Genomic DNA, 20,605 nt, shown 5'->3' on the forward strand with positions numbered 1-20,605 from the left:
TACAGATACTTCAACTTGTAATTGTGTAAATCCACGTGCAAGATTGGTTAATGGATCTTAAGAAGCATTTCTGGTTTGATCGACACAGCCACCACTCACCAGGGATTCAACCATATTTGGTTTGTTGTTGCGTAATGTCTTCATCGCATGGAAAACATCCACCATCTTTTGGTATTTGATCATCTCCTGGATGATGATAGAGGCACAAAGTGTTCCACTGCGTCCTCCTCCATTCCTAAAAGAAGATAGTCAAAGATTATCCAGATCATTTATCTTTTTTCCCTGTTAAAATTCCTACCCACAACTATCATTTTTCCTTCATCTGGGCAGTTGGACAAACATATGGCCACCATGAATGCAGCTCTGTGACGTATTGACAGAAGATCAGCTTCTATTCTATGGGACTGGTATCGCTAGATTTCTCCTCTCTCTTTCAAAATGGAACTCTGAACTCCTTCGCTGGTGCCCAGCCGGACAGCTGACAAAAATCACCAAATGGAGGAATAGCCAACTTGAAATAACAAGTTAAGACTGAATTTTCAACTTGGACTCTCTGAATGGGAGTTTAGTGCGAACACAATAATTGACGGATCATACAGACCAGTGCCAGTACTTGCTGAGCTTAAACAAAGTCCAGCAACAAAGAACAAATTTATAAAACGAAAAACAGACTTTAGGGCCGGAATTTTCTGTACCTGGGTGGGTTGCGTGCAGGTGTGGTGGGTTGCGACCCTGTTGTTGCTTCCATCCCACTGCAGAAATCGCCTATTGGGGCCCATGAAGCCCGCCCTGCGCATTACCCAGCCCCATTAACTGGTGCGGGTCTGATGACGTCATCCATGACATGTTTTCAGCTGGGATATTTAAAGGAGCCATGGTCACATAAGAACTTACTAAGTAGGAGCAGGAGTAGGCCATACACCCCCTCGAGCATGCTCTGCCATTTAATATGATAGAAACATAGAAACATAGAAACATAGAAAGTAGGTGCAGGAGTAGGCCATTCGGCCCTTCTAGCCTGCACCGCCATTCAATGAGTTCATGGCTGAACATTCAACTTCAGTACCCCATTCCTGCTTTCTCGCCATAACCCTTGATCCCCCTAGTAGTAAGGACCTCATCTAACTCCTTTTTGAATATATTTAGTGAATTGGCCTCAACAACTTTCTGTGGTGGAGAATTCCACAGGTTCACCACTCTCTGGGTGAAGAAGTTCCTCCGCATCTCGGTCCTAAATGGCTTACCCCTTATCCTTAGACTGTGACCTCTGGTTCTGGACTTCCCCAACATTGGGAACATTCTTCCTGCATCTAACCTGTCTAACCCCGTCAGAATTTTAAATGTTTCTATGAGGTCCCCTCTCATTCTTCTGAACTCCAGTGAATACAAGCCCAGTTGATCCAGTCTTGCTTGATAGGTCAGTCCCGCCATCCCGCGAATCAGTCTGGTGAACCTTCGCTGCACTCCCTCAATAGCAAGAATGTCCTTCCTCAGGTTAGGAGACCAAAACTGTACACAATACTCCAGGTGTGGCCTCACCAATGCCCTGTATAACTGTAGCAACACCTCCCTGCCCCTGTACTCAAATCCCCTTGCTATGAAGGCCAACATGCCATTTGCTTTCTTCAATGCCAACCTTCAATGACTGATGTACCATGACACCCAGGTCTCTTTGCACCTCCCCTTTTCCTAATCTGTCACCATTCAGATAATAGTCTGTCTCTCTGTTTTTACCACCAAAGTGGATAACCTCACATTTATCCACATTATACTTCATCTGCCATGCATTTGCCCACTCACCTAACCTATCCAAGTCGCTCTGCAGCCTCACAGCATCCTCCTTGCAGCTCACACTGCCACCCAACTTAGTGTCATCCGCAAATTTGGAGATACTACATTTAATCCCCTCATCTAAATCATTAATGTACAGTGTAAACAGCTGGGGCCCCAGCACAGAACCTTGCGGTACCCCACTAGTCACTGCCTGCCATTCTGAAAAGTACCCATTTACTCCTACTCTTTGCTTCCTGTCTGACAACCAGTTCTCAATCCATGTCAGTACACTAACCCCAATCCCATGTGCTCTAACTTTGCACATCAATCTCTTGTGTGGGACCTTGTCGAACGCCTTCTGAAAGTCCAAATATACCACATCAACTGGTTCTCCCTTGTCCACTCTACTGGAAACATCCTCAAAAAATTCCAGAAGATTTGTCAAGCATGATTTCCCTTTCACAAATCCATGCTGACTTGGACCTATCATGTCACCTCTTTCCAAATGCACTGCTATGACATCCTTAATAATTGATTCCATCATTTTACCCACTACCGATGTCAGGCTGACCGGTCTATAATTCCCTGTTTTCTCTCTCCCTCCTTTTTTAAAAAGTGGGGTTACATTGGCTACCCTCCACTCTATAGGAACTGATCCAGAGTCAATGGAATGTTGGAAAATGACTGTCAACGCATCCACTATTTCCAAGGCCACCTCCTTAAGTACTCTGGGATGCAGTCCATCAGGCCCTGGGGATTTATCGGCCTTCAATCCCATCAATTTCCCCAACACAATTTCCCGGCTAATAAGGATTTCCCTCAGTTCCTCCTCCTTACTAGACCCCCCGACCCCTTTCATAACCGGAAGGTTGTTCGTGTCCTCCTTCGTGAATACCGAACCAAAGTACTTGTTCAATTGGTCCGCCATTTCTTTGTTCCCCGTTATGACTTCCCCTGATTCTGACTGCAGCGGACCTACGTTTGTCTTTACTAACCTTTTTCTCTTTACATATCTATAGAAACTTTTGCAATCCGTCTTAATGTTCCCTGCAAGCTTCTTCTCATACTCCATTTTCCCTGCCCTAATCAAACCCTTTGTCCTCCTCTGCTGAGTTCTAAATTTCTCCCAGTCCCCAGGTTCGCTGCTATTTCTGGCCAATTTGTATGCCACTTCCTTGGCTTTAATACTATCCCTGATTTCCCTTGATAGCCACGGTTGAGCCACCTTCCCTTTTTTATTTTTATGCCAGACAGGAATGTACAATTGTTGTAGCTCATCCATGCGGTCTCTAAATGTCTGCCATTGCCCATCCACAGTCAACCCCTTAAGTATCATTCGCCAATCCATCCCAGCCAATTCACGCCTCATACCTTCAAAGTTAGCCTTCTTTAAGTTCTGGACCATGGTCTCTGAATTAACTGTTTCATTCTCCATCCCAATGCAGAATTCCACCATATTATGGTCACTCTTCCCCAAGGGGCCTCGCACAACGAGATTGATAATTAATCCTCTCTCATTACATAACACCCAGTCTAAGATGGCCTCCCCCCTAGTTGGTTCCTCGACATATTGGTCTAAAAAACCATCCCTTATCCTCCTCCACCGTATTGCTTCCAGTTTGGTTAGCCCAATCTATGTGCATATTAAAGTCACCCATTATAACTGCTGCACCTTTATTGCACGCACCCCTAATTTCATGTTTGATGCCCTCCCCGACATCACTACTACTGTTTGGAGGTCTGTACACAACTCTCACTAACGTTTTTTGCCCTTTGGTGTTCTGCAGCTCTACCCATATAGATTCCACATCATCCAAGCTAATGTCCTTCCTAACTATTGCCTTAATCTCCTCCTTAACCAGCAATGCTACCCCACCTTCTTATCCTTTTATTCTATCCTTCCTGAATGTTGAATACCCTTGGATGTTGAGTTCCCAGCCCTGATCATCCTGGAGCCACGTCTCCGTAATCCCAATCACATCATATTTGTTAACATCTATTTGCACAGTTAATTCATCCACCTTATTGCGGATACTCCTTGCATTAAGACACAAAGCCTTTAGGCTTGTTTTTTTAACACCCTCTGTCCTTTTAGAATTTTGCTGTACAATGGCCCTTTTTGTTCTTTGCCTTGGGTTTCTCTGCCCTCCACTTTTCCTCATCTCCTTTCTGTCTTTTGCTTTTGCCTCCTTTTTGTTTCCCTCTATCTCCCTGCATTGGTTCCCACCGCCCTGCCATATTAGTTTAACTCCTCCCCAACAGCACTAGCAAACACTCCCCCCGAGGACATTGGTTCCGATTCTGCCCAGGTGCAGACCGTCCGGATTGTACTGGTCCCACCTCCCCCAGAACCGGTTCCAATGCCCCAGGAATTTGAATCCCTCCCTGCTGCACCATTGCTCAAGCCACGTATTCATCTGAGCTATCCTGCGATTCCTACTCTGACTAGCACGTGGCACTGGTAGCAATCCTGAGATTACTACTTTTGAGGTCCTACTTTTTAAATTTAGCTCCTAGCTCCTTAAATTAATTTCGTAGGACCTCATCCCTTTTTTTACCTATGTCGTTGGTACCAACGTGCACTACGACAACTGGCTGTTCTCCCTCCCTTTTTAGAATGTCCTGCACCCGTTCCGAGACATCCTTGACCCTTGCACCAGGGAGGCAACATACCATCCTGGAGTCTCGGTTGCGGCCGCAGAAACGCCTATCTATTCCCCTTACAATTGAATCCCCTATCACTATCGCTCGCCCACTCTTTTTCCTGCCCTCCTGTGCAACAGAGCCAGCCACGGTGCCATGAACTTGGCTGCTGCTGCCCTCTCCTGATGAGTCATCCCCCTCAACAGCACTCATGGCTGTTCCGATCATGGACTCAGATCCATTTCCATGCCCGCTCTCCATAACCCCTTATTCCCTTATCATTTAAGAAACTGTCGATTTCTGTCTTAAGTTTATTCAATGTCCCAGCTTCCACAGCTCTCTGAGACAGCGAATTCCACAGATTTACAACCCTCAGAGAAGAAATTTCTCCTCATTTCAGTTTTAAATGGGCGGCCCCTTATTCTAAGATTATGCCCTCTAGTTCTAGTCTTCCCTGTCAGTGGAAACATCCTCTCTGCAAGCCCCCTCATAATCTTATACGTTTCGATAAGATGACCTTTCATTCTTATGAATTCCAATGAGTAGAGGCCCAACCTACTCAACCTTTCCTCAAAAGTCAACCCCCTCATCTCCGGAATCAACCTAGTGAACCTTCTCTAAATTGCCTCCAAAGCAAGTATATCCTTTCGTAAATATGGAAATCAAAACTGCACGCAGTATTCCAGGTGTGGCCTCACCAATCCCCTGGATAACTGTAGCAAGACTTCCCTGCTTTTATATTCCATCGCCTTTGCAATAAAGGCCAAGATTCCATTGGCCTTCCTGAACACTTGCTGTACCTGCATACTAACATTTTGTGTTTAATGCACAAGTACCCCCAGGTCCCGCTGTACTGCAGCACTTTGCAATCTTTCTCCATTTAAATAATAACTTGCTCTTTGATTTTTTTCTGCCAAAGTTTCCAACATTATACTCCATCTGCCAAATTTTTACCCACTCACTTAGCTTTTCTATGTCCTTTTGCAGATTTTTTGTGTCCTCTTCGTACATTGTTTTTCCTCCCATCTTTGTATCGTCAGCAAACTTGGCTACGTTACACTCGGTCCCTTCTTCCAAGTCGTTAATGTAGATTGTAAATAGTTGGAGTCCCAGCACTGATCCCTGAGGCACCCCACTAGTTACAGATTGCCAACCCGAGAATGAACCATTTATCCCGACTCTCTGTTTTCTGTTAGTTAGCCAATCCTCTATCCATGCTAATATATTACCCCCAAGCCCGTGATTTTTTTATCTTGTGCAATACACTTTTATGTGGCATCTTGTCAAATGCCTTCTGGAAGTCCAAATACACCACATCCACTGGTTCCCCTTTATCCACCCTGTTCAGTACATCCTCAAAGAATATCAGCAAATTTGTCAAACATGACTTCCCCATAAATCCATGCTGATTCTGCCTGACCGAATTTTGCTTTTCCAAATGTCCTGCTACTGCTTCTTTCATAATGGACTCCAACATTTTCCCAACCACAGATGTTAGGCTAACTGGTCTATAGTTTCCTGCACTTTGTCTGCCTCCTTTTTTAAATAGGGGCATTACATTTGCAGCTTTCCAATCTGCTGGGACCTACCCAGAATCCAGGGAATTTTGGTAAATTACAACCACATTGCATTTAAAGGTTCATCTAGGAATGTGCAGGCAACACACTGGAGGTTTTAATTGCTCCAAATAGTTGGAGGGATGGATGCACAGAGGCAGAGGGCTGCACTCAGGTTCTCCGATGACTCCCTTGCATATGCTTGTGGAGAGAGTCACAGCACGCAGGGATGTCCTCTTCCCTTCCAATGAGCAGAGGAGACCTCCCCAGGAGACAAAAAGAGCCTAGCTCCAAATTGCAGAGGAGGTCAACAGCAGGAATGTGTTCAGGAGAACCTGGGCCCAGTGCCGCAAAAGTTTCAATGATCTCATTAGATCTGGAAAGGTTAGTGCAAAATCACACTCAACTTCATCCTCTTGTTGTCTCTCATCACATCTTGATCACTCTGCCTTCCCAAACCTACACCTGCACATCCTTACTCACACCAACATACCTTGCACGTCCACCCATCCCTCTCTCTCTATTTACATTATCACATCCCCATCTTACTCGCCACCCCTCACCCTCATCATACCAACTAACAACACACCAGAGGCCACTTGGCATTGCCATCCCAATCCATCATAGTCTCCCTCTAAAGATGTAACCCATCCATTTCTTACACTCATTCCATCGTTCATAGAATCATAGAATGGTTACAGCTCAGAAGGCGGCCATTCGGCATGTTGAGCCTGTGCCGACTCTCAGCTAGAACCATTTCTTTGTCCTTTCCCCGTAGCCCTCCAAATGTTTTTCCTTCAGATACTTATCCAACTCCCTTTTGAAAGATAAGTTTCACACTCCCCATGCCTTAAGTTCCATGGGGAGTGTGAAACTAGAAACCAAACTCGCCATGTACTGCCTCCACCACCCTTTCAGGCAGTACATTCCAGATCCCAGCCACTTGCTGCGTGAAAAAGTTTTTTCTTACATCGCCTTTATTTATTAACGATTTAGAGATGGCATAGAAAGTCATATATCCAAATTTGCCAATAACACACAAAGATGGGTGGCATTGTTGGCAGTATAAATCATAGAAAAATTACGACACAGAAGGAGGCCATTCAGCCCATCATGTACGTGCTGGTGAAAGCATAACATTACAAAGGGATATTGATAGATTGGATGAATCTGTTCCCGGGATGGCAGGACTGACATATGTGGAGAGACTGAATCGACTGGGCCTGTATTCACTGGAGTTTAGAAGGATGAGAGGGGATCTCATAGAAACATATAAAATTCTGACAGGACTGGACAGGTTAGATGCAAGAAGAATATTCCCGATGTTGGGGAAGTCCAGAACCAGGGGACATAGTCTAAGGATAAGGGGTAAGCCATTTAGAACTGAGATGAGGAGAAACTTCTTCACTCAGAGAGTTGTTAACTTGTGGAATTCCCTACCGCAGACAGTTGTTGATGCCAGTTCATTGGATATATTCAAGAGGGAGTTAGATATGGCCCTTACAGCTAAAGGGATCAAGGGGTATGGAGAGAAAGCAGGAAAGAGGAATTGAGGTGACTGATCAGCCATGATCTTATTGAATGGTGATGCAGGCTTGAAGGGCCGAATGGCCTACTCCTGCATCTATTTTCTATGTTTCTATGAATGGGCAAAACTGTGGGAGATGGATTTCAATGTAAGCAAATGTGAGGTCATCCACTTTGGACCTAAAAAGGATAGAACAGGGTACTTTCTAAATGGTGAAAAGCTAAAAACAGTGGATGTTCAAAGAGACTTAGGGGTCCAGATACATAGATCATTAAAATGTCATGAACAGATACAGAAGATAATCAAATAGGCTAATGGAGTGCTGGTTTTTATATAGAATCATTGGGCCCAAGTTTCGGCGTGAGTTGCTTCTGTTTTTTTGGAGCAACTGGTTTAGAATGGAGTATCTTAGAAATTGCAATTCTCAGCATTTAGTTTGCTCCAGTTCTAGTCAGTTAGAACAGTTTCAGTATGGAACAGATTTTTTTTTCAAAAGGGGGCGAGTCCGGCCACTTACGCCCGTTTTGAAAGTTTAGGCAGTGAAAACTTACTCCAAACTAACTTAGAATGGAGTAAGTGTAGATTTTTGTATGCTCAGAAAAACCTTGCCTACACTTAGAAAATCAGGTGTAGGTTACAAATCAGGCGTAGGGAATGGCGGGTGGGGGGGGGGGGGGGTTTAAAGGGAAGTTTACAAACATTAAACACTTCAGTTTTACAAATAAAGAGCCATCATCAATAATGATAAATACATCAATAAATCAACCAATAAATCAATCAAAAAATAAATAAATTAAAAAAATCAATCAATAAAACATTTTCTACTCACCGACTGCAGCACCGGGAGCCCTCCAACAGCATGCTGGGAGGGCCCCCCCCCAGTGTGTCTCTCTGTCTGTCTGTCTGTGTTTCTCTCTCTCACTCTCTGTCTGTCAGTGTCTATGTGTTTCTGACGGCGAGGAGGGGGGAGGGGAGGGGGGGGGGGGTAGGGGAGGGGGGGGGGGGGGGAGAGCGAGAGGAGAGGGAGGGGAGAGGAGAGGAGAGGAAAGGGAGGGGAGGGAGGGAGAGAGAGGGAGGGAGGGAGGAGAGGGACGGACGGAGGGGGAGAGGGAGGGACAGACGGATGGAGGGGGAGGGAGAGGGGGAGAGAGGCGGAGAGAGAGAGAGAGAGAGGGAGAGGGAGAGGTAGGAGACTGAACGGGCCCGGCTGATGTGAAGAAGCCGGGCTCAAGACTTCTGGCGGGGCCCACCCCCAGCAAGATGCCGGATGGGCGGGCCCCACCGAAGGAGTTAAAGGTAGGTGGCCGGGGGGAGCGGGAGCTGTGGGGGGCGGTGGGGTCCGGGGGGGGGAGCGAAGCGGGAGCGGGGGGTGGGGTCAGATTGGGAGCTGGGGGGGCAGCGGAGCGGGGGCTTGGGGGGGTGGGTCCGGGGGGGGAGCTGAGGGGGGAGCGAAGCAGGAGCGGGGGTTGGGGTCAGATCGGGAGCTGGGGGAGCAGCAGCTGTGGGGGGGGGGGGGTCCGGGGGGGGTTGGAGCGGGAGCTGAGGGGGGGGGGGGTGTTGGGGGGTTGAGAGAGCCAGCTGGAGCCAGAGCAGGAGCTGGACGAGGGAGGTGCAGCCTGATCCTCGCAGCCCCAGTGAGGCCATTCGGCCAGGGCTAGGGGCTGCGTGCTTCGGGGCCCCTCCCACACAGTTTCGGGCGCCTGGAGCTACTGCACACGCGCGCCCACTGTAGCGCGCATGTGCAGAGGTCCCGGCACTGATTTCAGCGCAGGGACCTGGCTCCGTCCCCCACAGCTCGTGCACACGAACTGCAGCGAGCCGGAGAATCTGCAGGTATTTTTTAGGCGCACTTTCGGGCGTGAAAAACGGGTGTCCAGGTCGGGGCTGCGCTGTTCTAGGTGCTGCCCGAAACTTGGGCCCATAGAATGGTTACAGCATAGAAGAAAGCTATTTGGCTCGTCGAGCCCAAGCTGGCTCTCTGCAAGAGCACCTCTGCTAATCCCACTTTCCTGTCCTTTCCCTGTAGCCCTGCAAATTTTTTTCATTCAAGTGATATCCAACTTCCTTTTGAAAACCATGATTGAGTCTGCCCCCACCACACTTTCAGGCAATGCATTCCAGATCCTAACCACTCGTTGTGTAAAAAGGTTTTTTTCTTATTTCGCCTTTGGTTCTTTTGCCAATCACCTTAAATCTGTGCCCTTTGGTTCTCGACCATTCTGCCAATGGGAACAGTTTCTTCCCATCTACTCTGTCCAGACCGCTCATGATTTTGAATACCTCTCTCAAATCTCCTCTCAATCTTCTCTGCTCCAAGGAGAACAACTCCAGCTTCTCCAGTCTATCTACGTAACTGAAGTCCTTCATTCCTGGAATAATTCTCGTAAATCTTTTCTGCACCTTCTCAAAGGCCTTCGCATCCTTCCCAAAGTGTGGTGCCCAGAATTGGACACAGTACTCCAGTTGGGGCTGAACCAGTGTTTTACACAGGTTCATCATAATTTCCACACTTTTGTACTTATACCTCTATTCATGAAGCCCTGGATATCGCAAGCCTTTTTAACCGCTTTCTCAACCTGCCCTGCCACCTTCAATGATTTGTGCACACATACCCCCAGATCTCTTTGTTCATGCACCCGTTAGTTTATATTGCCTCTCCTTGTTCTTTCTACCAAAATGTATCACATCACACTTTTCTGCATTAAATTTCATCTGCCACGTGTCCGCCCATTTCATTAGCCTGTCTGTGTCTTCCTGAAGTCTATCACTCTCCTCCTCACTGTTCACTGTACTTTCAAGTTTTCAACCTCATTCAACCTTGTCTTCTTTCTCTCCTTGCAGAAGAGAGCGCACAATAAGAGAGAGAGGGTGAGCATTGGAGATGGGCCTGCATCATTTGCCACCCTAACAACAGCAGAGGAGGCTGCGCTGGAAGCATTGGGAGTGGCCGAGCAGCCGAAGGTGGGAGACAGAGAGGAGAACTTCTTTGCAACCTTATGACAGAATTACACGGCATACATCAGTCACTCATATGGGGATTGATGTCATCAGCCACTGAATGGTCATCATGTGCATTATGGTATGTGTACTCATTCTTCATATGGCATATCTAACTCATCTCTTTACTTTCCCACAGGTCCATCAAGAGACCCCCCCCCCCTCCACTATCCAGGAGGAAGAGGAAGACTCCTTCTCAGAGAAGCTTCCAGTCTCTGAGGGCATAGCGTCACCAGAAATGAGCGCACCCAGCACCAGCGCAGAGATGCACACCTCGGTGGGTCCCACGCGAGATCGAGTAGTGTTGTCAGCGGATCCATCACAAGTCACAAGTGAGCAAGAGCAGATGGTGGAGAGAGGGACAGCAGTGGAGACTCGTCGTTGGAGGGCGCAGGATGCTTCCAGCTCTGCTCAGCTACATGCAGACGCTGAGCCTCGGGGACCATCGAGAAAGAGGATGATCTAGGAGGTGCAGGAAGATATGCAGGAGGCTCTGACAGGTTTTGCGAGTGGGATTTCTGCAAATGTTCAGAGGAGTCCAGCTCGAACATGAGCACCACTGTGTCGCAGGCAATGGTGACTGTAGGCTCTTCCATAGATAGGATGGTCAACTGCGTGGAGCAGCTCATGTGCCACTCACAGGAGCACATGATCTCTTTGGAGATGGCTATCAATGGAGAATAGATGGCTATCTATGGAGTATAGGTGACAAAAGCTCATAGACCTGTCTAGGATGTCTGTAGACATGGGTCCTCATGGCCCCACTGATGTGTAGCAAGGTGTTCCTCAGCTCCTTGCTAGCAGGGAAGTGTGGGTGGCCCATGAGAGGGATGACAGAGAGGGGAAAGGGTAGTGTGGGCTCCTCTCAAAGTGCTTATACCTCTCCCCCTTTGCCACCCCCTCAGTCAGAACCCAGATGGATCCACAGATCGCGATGGCCGAGTCTGCCCCTGCGGGGCCATCACAGGCTCCAAAACCCGGAGGATGTCTGTCAAGCATGTCTAAGCAGTCGCAGCAGGGAAGTGAGCAGGCTGCCTCTACCTCGACTGAAGCCACAGGGCGAGCACCTCTTTCACCACTTTCCCATATTGGACACATTTTTGTGCCCCTTTGGAAGTGGCTTAAGCGAGTTGCAGTGAATGGTGATATGTCACGGTACCTCCAGCCATGGTGGTCAGTGTGAAAGGAATGTCTTGGTTATTGTGGAAATCCTTTATGGTGTTGCCGTGGGGTGTGCCAACCTGGCGCAGCATGTGGCAGCCATATGGGTGTACAGTGTAAAGTTAAGTAAATCTGGACATGATGAGGCCATCCCTGGCCTCCTGGGCAGCAATGTACTCAGATGCTGATGCCCTCTGTCTTGTGTAGCATCAGGTGGTTGCGGAGAAGATTGGTGGTGCTACTGTTGTTCGTTGTGGTCTGATTCTGAGGACCAAGGTTGGACAGTATAAACGGCACCCATGCTGATGGAATAGATGGCAATAAAGTTGACAGAAGCAATCTGTCAATGGTGATAGAGGTTCTACCAATGAGGTGATACTGGATGGAAACTTTGCAGGAAACACTTGCAGCCTGCAGAAAGTTACATTTGTGCTGGCAATGTAGTCAGCAACAGCTTCTGCCTGAGGAAAGTGATCAGCTGTGAGGTCGGAGCTTTTATAATACATTTGAAGCTGTCAAGTAATCAGCTGGAGCAATGGCCACTACACGCCTGCCTCAGATTGATAGACGTGGTTCCCGAGCTGCGTGAATCCCGTGGCTATGCAGGGAAATTTGAAATGTAGGGGAGAAAAGGGTCTTAAGTGTCCGACAACAAGCCTATAATGATTTGAAGTACGTTGCCCGCGGGGTCGAGATGACGGTGGGTTCCCGACCCACTCCGACTTTTTTCAAATTTTCCACTCAGCCCGCCTCCGATCACATCCCCATGGACCCCAAAAAATTCCGGCCTAGTTTTTCAAAAGAGGCTTTACTTACTAGAGCTTCCTTATATTAAAAGTGACAGCGTAGTGCAGATTTTCCAAGGTACCTTGCCATAAATCTACCTCATGTGCAAACATTGCACATTATCAAGGATCTCTATTTAATAAAGGGAAGCTATCTCAATTTATTCTTTTTAAGTCCTTCGCTGTTGCTGCTGGCTTACATCAAGAGGAATACAAGATGATCCAAATCAAAATATTGTCCAAAAGCCTTTGTTAACCGAACTATTATTAACCAACAAGTATATCTCTACAGGTAAAAGAGCAGCACTAGTCTTGATCCTTCCCCTCCCTCTTGCCACTGGTCCACCTGAGAACTGTAGTGAGAGTTTGAATACCAGGTGAGTTTTGGTCTTTTGGTTGAATGTCTGGTGCTCCACCAGTAAATCTGCAGGGTTAACCCATGTCAAACCTGTAACAGACTCACCCATGTCAAACACGTAACCTGCTGAATCACCCCATTTAAAACACATGAGAAACAGAGGATGTGGTTAAATTACTCACAAGCAGTGAACTATCGCTCGTCCTTCTCCGCATTCTGCCTGCCATTTTTCAACTTGCCTCAGCAAATTTAGGAATGATTTCTTGGATTCAGGTATCTCCCTGTATGCAGACCATCGGAGGTATTGGAAATGTTGCACTATCAGTTGACCTTCCTGTAACTAAGACAACATGAATAATTAGTATTAAAAGAATTATAGTTTATAGTTTTCAATTTAACCTCAAGCTGTAATTAAGCGCATGTTATAGAAGCTGAAATATTGCTCTATATCAGGTTGATTTAGTCAATAGATTTCAAAGCGCAAGAAGTTTGAGATTCACAAAACATAGCTGGGGGTTGGGATCTGCATGGAGTGAATTTTAAATTGTTTTGGAGAAATTTATGAATATATGATTAAGTTCCACTGTATGATTCTCCTGTTGGCAGTACAAGGAGCAACTGCTATGTTTCTAATCTTCCTATATTCCCAAGAGCTAGCAGTAGCTCCGTCTCATCAGTCCTCTGGGAAGCAGGCAAGCAGTACAAGCGACTGACCTAGCAGAACCACATGCTGAATTTTCCCTTTTTCTTGGCCTCTATTACTGTTGCATAGAATTGCATTGCAGTATCAGACGGGTTGATGCTTTGGAAGTAAACCCAGATAGAATTGACCCTCGTCTTTGTGATTGCTTGAAATCTCTGTTTGTTCTCTTTCCTCAACTGTCTTTCTCTCTCTAATCTTTCTGATTACAGCCTGGAGTGGTACTCTCAGTGTGACAGGAATTCAGATGCACTTGACGGACATTTTTTTTTATTTCTGCGACTAAATTATCATTTTGTTCAAAACAAGATTTACCACAAATGAAATGTGTAGTAACATCTATATTTTTTGTTGGGGGAAAAAACAAAGAGAGCGCTTATTAAAACAAGGAATGTCAACCCTTTCTGATATTGCAGTCCAACTCCATTCATCTGTACAGTAGAGTTTAGTCACTTATACACGATAACCATCACAAGATGCTTTTCGAAACAAAATCCCAGTTGAGTTTTGAGTTCCTCTGTTACAAGAGCCAAGCTGTTTAATTTGTGATTTTATTTTAAAATACTTTTCTGCTTTTCCTGTCCAACAGCTACAAAGTTAGATTGTGTTCTAATAATGTTTTGTTTGTTTTGCTTCATTCTGCTGACAGGGTCTTTGAAATGATCCTTCAGTGCAATCTTTTAGTTCTGTCCTTGTAGACTGATTGCTGAAGAATTTCACTTAATCTATCTATATCCTTTTGCAGATTTGTTGTATCCTTTTCACAACTTGCTTTCCCACCTATCTTTGTATCATCAGCAAATTTGGCTAAATTACACTCGGTCCCTTCATCCAAGTCATTAATATAGATTGTAAATAGTTGAGGCCCTAGCACCGATCCCTGTGGCAGCCCACTAGTTAGTTTGCCAACCTGAAAATGACCCATTTTTCCTGACTCTCTGTTTTCTGTTACCAATCATCTTTCTTACCCCCAACCCCATGAGCTCTTATCTTGTGCAGAAACCTTTTATGTGGCACTATTTCAAATGTCTTCTGGAAATCGAAATACACTACATCGACTGGTTCCCCTTTATCCACCCTGCTTGTTACATTCTCAAAGAATTGAAGCAAATTTGTCAAACATGATTTCTCTTTCATAAAACCATGCTAACTCTGGTTCATTGTATTGTGGTTTTCTAAATGTCCTGCTACTACTTCCTTAATAATGGACTTCAGCAGTTTCCCAATGGCAGATGTTAGGCTAACTGGTTTATAGATTCCTGCTGGGGTTGTTCTCCTTAGAGCAGAGAAATTTGAGAGGAGAGTTGATAGAGGTGTTCAAAATCACAAAGAATCTAAACAGAGTAGATAGAAACTGTTCCCATTAGTGGAAGTGTTGAGAACCAGAGGACACAGATTTAAGGTGATTGGCAGAAGAACCAAAGGCGAAAAGAGTAAAGACTTTTTTACGCAGTGAGTGGTTAGGATCTGGAATGCACTGCCTGAAAGGGTGGTGGAGGCAGATTCAATCGTGGCTTTCAAAAGGAATTGGATAAGCACCTGAAGGAACGGGCGGGGGAGTAGAACTAGCAGAGTGCACGGGCTCGACGGACTGAATGGCCTCCTTCGGAGCTGTAACCGTTCTTTGTTTCTATGATTACGGGATTCCCTTTGGAAATGATTAAAATGGAATTCTGCTTTGTGATTGAAGGACCAGGCCCACATGATTCCAGGTACACTTCCGCATCGCCTGTGTCCCTGGGATCAGTGAGCCATTTTGCTGCCCTTGCCTTGTAACCTCGCTGCCAGCAGATAGGATCGTAATTCTTTTGCAGGTCGGAGGCATTCTCTGGTGGTCCAACTCCGACTGCAATTTTTGGCCCATTCAGGTGAAAGTATACCGAGGGTAAAATGAAGGCGGTTGTGTGAAAAGACTTGAAATTCACCAAAGGGAGAGTGCGAGAAGGGAAAGTAGTTAAATGAAAAGATATATAGAGAATAAAGCAGAAAGTAACAAAAGACAGAATTATTAGACCAACTGTAAATATACTTGAATGGAAGATGACATGAGCGTGGATTCAATAGGTTGCACTGTACTAGAGTTGGGCAAGATTAGTGGTCTGTATTACCAAACAGAATGAACTATAATGATCGTATATACATCCATATATTTTAATGCTCAGACATGATGAAGAACACTGCAGACAAATTCTACAACATTCTAGTTTAAAATGGCAATATTAGTGATTATGGTGGTTTCATTTCTACGTTATTATATGTTGGTTTGAATCACGACACTGAAAAAGTATTGAATTGCACTGCATTTTTCATATCCATGCTGTATTTTTAAAATTGGTTTCTTTTGTCATTGTAAGATGGACTTTACTTATAGAAACATAGAAAATAGGTGCAGGAGTAGGCCATTCGGCCCTTCGAGCCTGCACCACCATTCAATTAGATCATGGCTGATCATTCCTTCAGTATCCCTTTCCTGCTTTCTCTCCATACCCCTTGATCCCTTTAGCCGTAAGGGCCATACCTAATTCCCGTTTGAATATATCCAATGAACTGGCATCAACAACTCTCTGCGGCAGGGAATTCCACAGGTTAACAACTTTCTGAGTGAAGAAGTTTCTTCTCATCTCAGTCCTAAATGGCCTGCCCCTTATCCTAAAGACTGTGACCCCTGGTTCTGGACTTCCACAACATCGGGAACATTCTTCCCGCATTTAACCTGTCCAGTCCCTTCAGTTCTTATATGTTTCTATGAGATCCCCTCTCATCCTTCTAAACTCCAGTGTATAAAGGCCCAGTCTCTCCTCATATGTCAGTCCAGCCATCCCTGGAATCAGTCTGGTGAACCTTCACTGCACTCCCTCAATAGCAAGAACATCCTTCCTCAGATTAGGAGACCAAAACTGAACACAATATTCCAGGTGAGGCCTCACCAAGGCCCTGTACAACTGCAGTAAGACTTCCCTGCTCCTATACTCAAATCCCCTAGCTATGAAGGCCAACATACCATTTGCCTTCTTCACCGCCTGCTGTACCTGCATGCCAATTTTCAATGACTGATGAACCATGACTCCCAGGTCTCGCTGCACCTCCCCTTTTCCTAATCTGCCACCATTCAGATAATATTCTGCCTTCGTGTTTTTGCCCCCAAAGTGGATAACCTCACATTTATCCACATTATACTGCATCTGCCAAGTATTTGCCCACTCGCCTAACCTGTCCAAGCCACCCTGCAGCCACTTGGTGTCCTCCTCACAGCTCACACCACCACCCAGTTTAGTGTCATCTGCAAACTTGAAGATATTACACTCAATTCCATCATCTAAATCATGAATGTATATTGTAAAGAGCTGGGGTCCCAGTACTGAGCCCTCCGGCACTCCACTAGTCAGTGCCTGCCATTCTGAAAAGGATCCATTTATCCCGACTCTCCGCTTCCTGTTTGCCAACCAGTTCTCTAACTCTGTCATTACATTACCCCCAATACCATGTGCTTTGATTTTGCACACCAATCTCTTGTGTGGGACCTTGTCAAAAGCCTTTTGAAAGTCCAAATACATCACATCCACTAGTTCTCCCTTGTCCACTCTACGAGTTACATCCTCAAAAAATTCCAGAAGATTTGTCAAGCATGATTTCCCTTTCATAAATCCATGCTGACTTGGACCAATCCTGTCACTGCTTTCCAAATGCACTGCTATTTCATCCTTAATGATTGATTCCAACATTTTCCCCACTACTGATGTCAGGCTAACCAGTCTATAATTACCCGTTTTCTCTCTCCCTCCTTTTTTTTTTAAAGTGGTGTTACATTAGCTACCCTCCAGTCCACAGGAACTGATCCAGAGTTGATAAGACTGTTGGAAAATGATCACCAATGCATCCACTATTTCTAGGGCCACTTTCTTAAGTACTCTGGGATGTAGACTATCAGGCCCCGGGGATTTATCGGCCTTCAATCCCATCAATTTCCCTAACACAATTTCCCGCCTAATATCCTTCAGTTCCTCCTTCTCACTAGATCCTCGGTCCCCTAGTACATCCGGAAGGTTATTTGTGTCTTCCTTCGTGAAGACAGAACCAAAGTATTTGTTCAATTGGTCTGCCATTTCTTTGTTCCCCATTATAAATTCACCCGAATCCGACCGCAAGGGACCTACGTTTGTCTTCACTAATCTTTTTCTCTTCACATATCTATAGAAGCTTTTGCAGTCAGTTTTTATGTTCCCAACAAGCTTCTTCTCGTACTCTATTTTCCCCCTCTTAATTAAACCCTTTGTCCTCCTCTGCTGAATTCTAAATTTCTCCCAGTTCTCAGGTTTGCTGCTTTTTCTGGCTAATTTATATGCCTCTTCCTTGGATTTAACACTATTCTTAATTTCCCTTGTTAGCCACGGTTGAGCCACCTTCCCCGTTTTATTTTTACTCCAGACAGGGATGTACAATTGTTGAAGTTCATCCATATCATCTTTAAAGGTTTGTCATTGCTTATCCACCGTCAACCCTTTATGTATCATTTGCCAGTCTAATCTAGCCAATTCGCGCCTCATACCGTCAAAGTTACCTTTCCTTAAGTTCAGGACCCTAGTTTCTGAATTAACTGTGTCACTCTCCATCTTAATAAAGAATTCTACCATATTATGGTCACTCTTCCCCAAGGGGCCTCGCACATCAAGATTGCTAATTAGTCCCTTCTCATTACACATCACCCAGTCTGGGATGGCCAGCTCTCTGGTTGGTTCCTCGATATATTGGTCTAGAAAAACATCCCTAATACACTCCAGGAAATCCTCCTCCACCACATTGCTACCAGTTTGGTTAGCCCGATCAATATGTAGATTAAAGTCGTCCATGATAACTGCTGTACCTTTATTGCACACATCCCTTATTTCTTGTTTGATGCTGTCCCCAATCTCACTGCTACTATTTGGTGGCCTGTACACAACTCCTACGAGCGTTTTCTGCCCTTTGGTATTCCGTAGCTCCACCCATACCGATTCCACATCATCCAAGTTAATGTCCTTCTTTACAATTGCATTAATTTCCTCTTTAACCAGCAACGCCACCCCACCTCCTTTTTCTTTCTGTCTATTCTTCCTAAATGCTGAATACCCTTGGATGTTGAGTTCCCAGTCTTGGTCACCCTGGAGCCATGTCTCCGTGATGCCAATCACATCATATCCGTTAACTGCTATCTGCGCAGTTAATTCCGAATTATTCCGAATACTCCTCGCATTGAGGCACAGAGCCTTCAGGCTTGTCTTTTTAACACACTTTGCCCCTTTAGAATTTTGCTGTAATGTGGCCCTTTTTGTTTTTTGCCTCGAGTTTCTCTGCCCTTCACTTTTACTATTCTCCTTTCTATCTTTTGCTTCTGACTCCATTTTATTTCCCTCTGTCTCCCTGCATAGGTTCTCATCCCCCTGCCATATTAGTTTAACGCCTCCCCAACAGCACTAGCAAACACTCCCCCTAGGACATTGGTTCTGGTCCTGCCCAGGTGCAGACCGTCCGGTTTGTACTGCTCCCACCTCACCCAGAACCGGTTCCAATGCCTCAGGAATTTGAATCCCTCCCTTCTGCACCACTGCTCAAGCCACGTATTCATCTAAGCTATCATGCGATTCCTACTCTGACTAGCAGGTGGCAGTGGTAGCAATCCTGAGATTATTACTTTTGAGGTCCTACTTTTTAATTTAACTCCTAGCTCCCTAAATTCGTCTCGTAGGACCTCATCCCGTTTTTTACCTATATCGTTGGTACCTATATACACCATGACAACTGGCTGTTCACACTCCTTTTTCAGAATGTCCTGCACCCGCTCCGAGTCATCCTTGATCCTTGCACCAGGGAGACAACATACCATCCTGGAGTGTCGGATGCGGCCGCAGAAACGTCTATCTATTCCCCTTACAATTGAATCCCCTATCACTATCACTCTCCCACTCTTTTTCCTGCCGTCCTGTGCAGTAGAGCCAGCCACGGTGCCATGAACTTGGCTGCTGCAGCTCTTCTCTGATGAGTCATCCTCCTCAACAGTACTCAAAGCGGTGTATCTGTTTTGCAGGGGGATGACCGCAGGGGATCCCTGCACTACCTTCCTTGCACAGGTCTTCCTGTTGGTCTTCCATTCCCTACCTGGCTGTGGACCCTTTACCTCGGTAAGACCAACTCGCTAAACGTGCTATTCACATCACTCTCAGCATCATGGATGCTCCAGAGTTCATCCACCCGCAGCTCCAGTGCCGCAATGCGGTCCGTCAGGAGCTGCAGGCGGATAACACTTCCTGCATACGTAGTCGTCAGGGACACCGGAAGCGTCCCTGACTTCCCACATCGTATGGGAGGAGCATAACATGTGTCCGAGCTCTCCTGCCATGACTTAACCCTTAGATTCACCTGATTGGGCAACAACAATGTTAAAAGGTTACTTACTGATGAAGAAAAGAAAAAGAAAAACTACTCACCAATCACTTACCCCCTTGGCTGTGACGTCACCTTTCGATTTCTTTCTACTTCTTTTTTGCCTCCGTGCTGCAGCTGCACCGGCTGGCCTCACCAACGAACTCCTGCCTCCACGAACTCCTCACTCACAGGCCTTTATAGGCCTCTGGCTCCTCGATCTCCCGTCTCACCAACGAACTCCTGCCTCCACGAACTCCTCACTCACAGGCCTTTATAGGCCTCTGGCTCCTCGATCTCCCGCCTCACCAACGAACTCCCGCCTCCCCAGACTCCCCAGACTCCTCGCTCACGGGCCTTTATAGGTCTCTGGCTCCTTGATCTCCCGCCTCCACGAACTCCCCGGATTCCTTGCTCACGGGCCTTTATAGGCCTCTGGCTCCTCGATCTCCCACCTCACCAACGAACTCCCACCTCCACGAACTTATAGGAGCTTCATTCACACACTAGTAGAAGTACATTCACATAAGGATTAATAAAGTACAGTATTAGCTGTCACGCAGAATAACTTAGTGAACTGTAGTTGGAGATGATGGAGGAATTGAGGGTGTGTTTGGAGAATTTAACTTTCTCCTTTGTAATGAGAACATATACCATTTGATCATAAAGTATCAAGTTTGCTTATTCGGGAAAGCTCTAAATGTTTGT

At 45.9% G+C, this 20,605-nt stretch overlaps 1 protein-coding gene across 14 annotated transcripts in view; it reads right to left on the reverse strand.

Annotated features, from left to right (window-relative positions):
• ptprub (protein tyrosine phosphatase receptor type Ub) overlaps nt 1-20,605 on the reverse strand; it is a 1,307,170-nt gene that overhangs the window by 7,573 nt on the left and 1,278,992 nt on the right. For all 14 annotated transcript variants that reach the window (XM_070898914.1, XM_070898921.1, XM_070898913.1 and 11 more), the window contains 2 exons: nt 12,984-13,141; nt 100-235 (listed from right to left, as the gene is read on the reverse strand). In XM_070898914.1, coding sequence (XP_070755015.1) covers nt 100-235; nt 12,984-13,141 — 294 coding nt within the window. The remainder of the gene's footprint in view (nt 1-99; nt 236-12,983; nt 13,142-20,605) is intronic.

Source organism: Pristiophorus japonicus, chromosome 14 (genome assembly GCF_044704955.1).
Source record: "Pristiophorus japonicus isolate sPriJap1 chromosome 14, sPriJap1.hap1, whole genome shotgun sequence".
In the NCBI taxonomy this organism is placed as follows: domain Eukaryota; kingdom Metazoa; phylum Chordata; class Chondrichthyes; family Pristiophoridae; genus Pristiophorus; species Pristiophorus japonicus.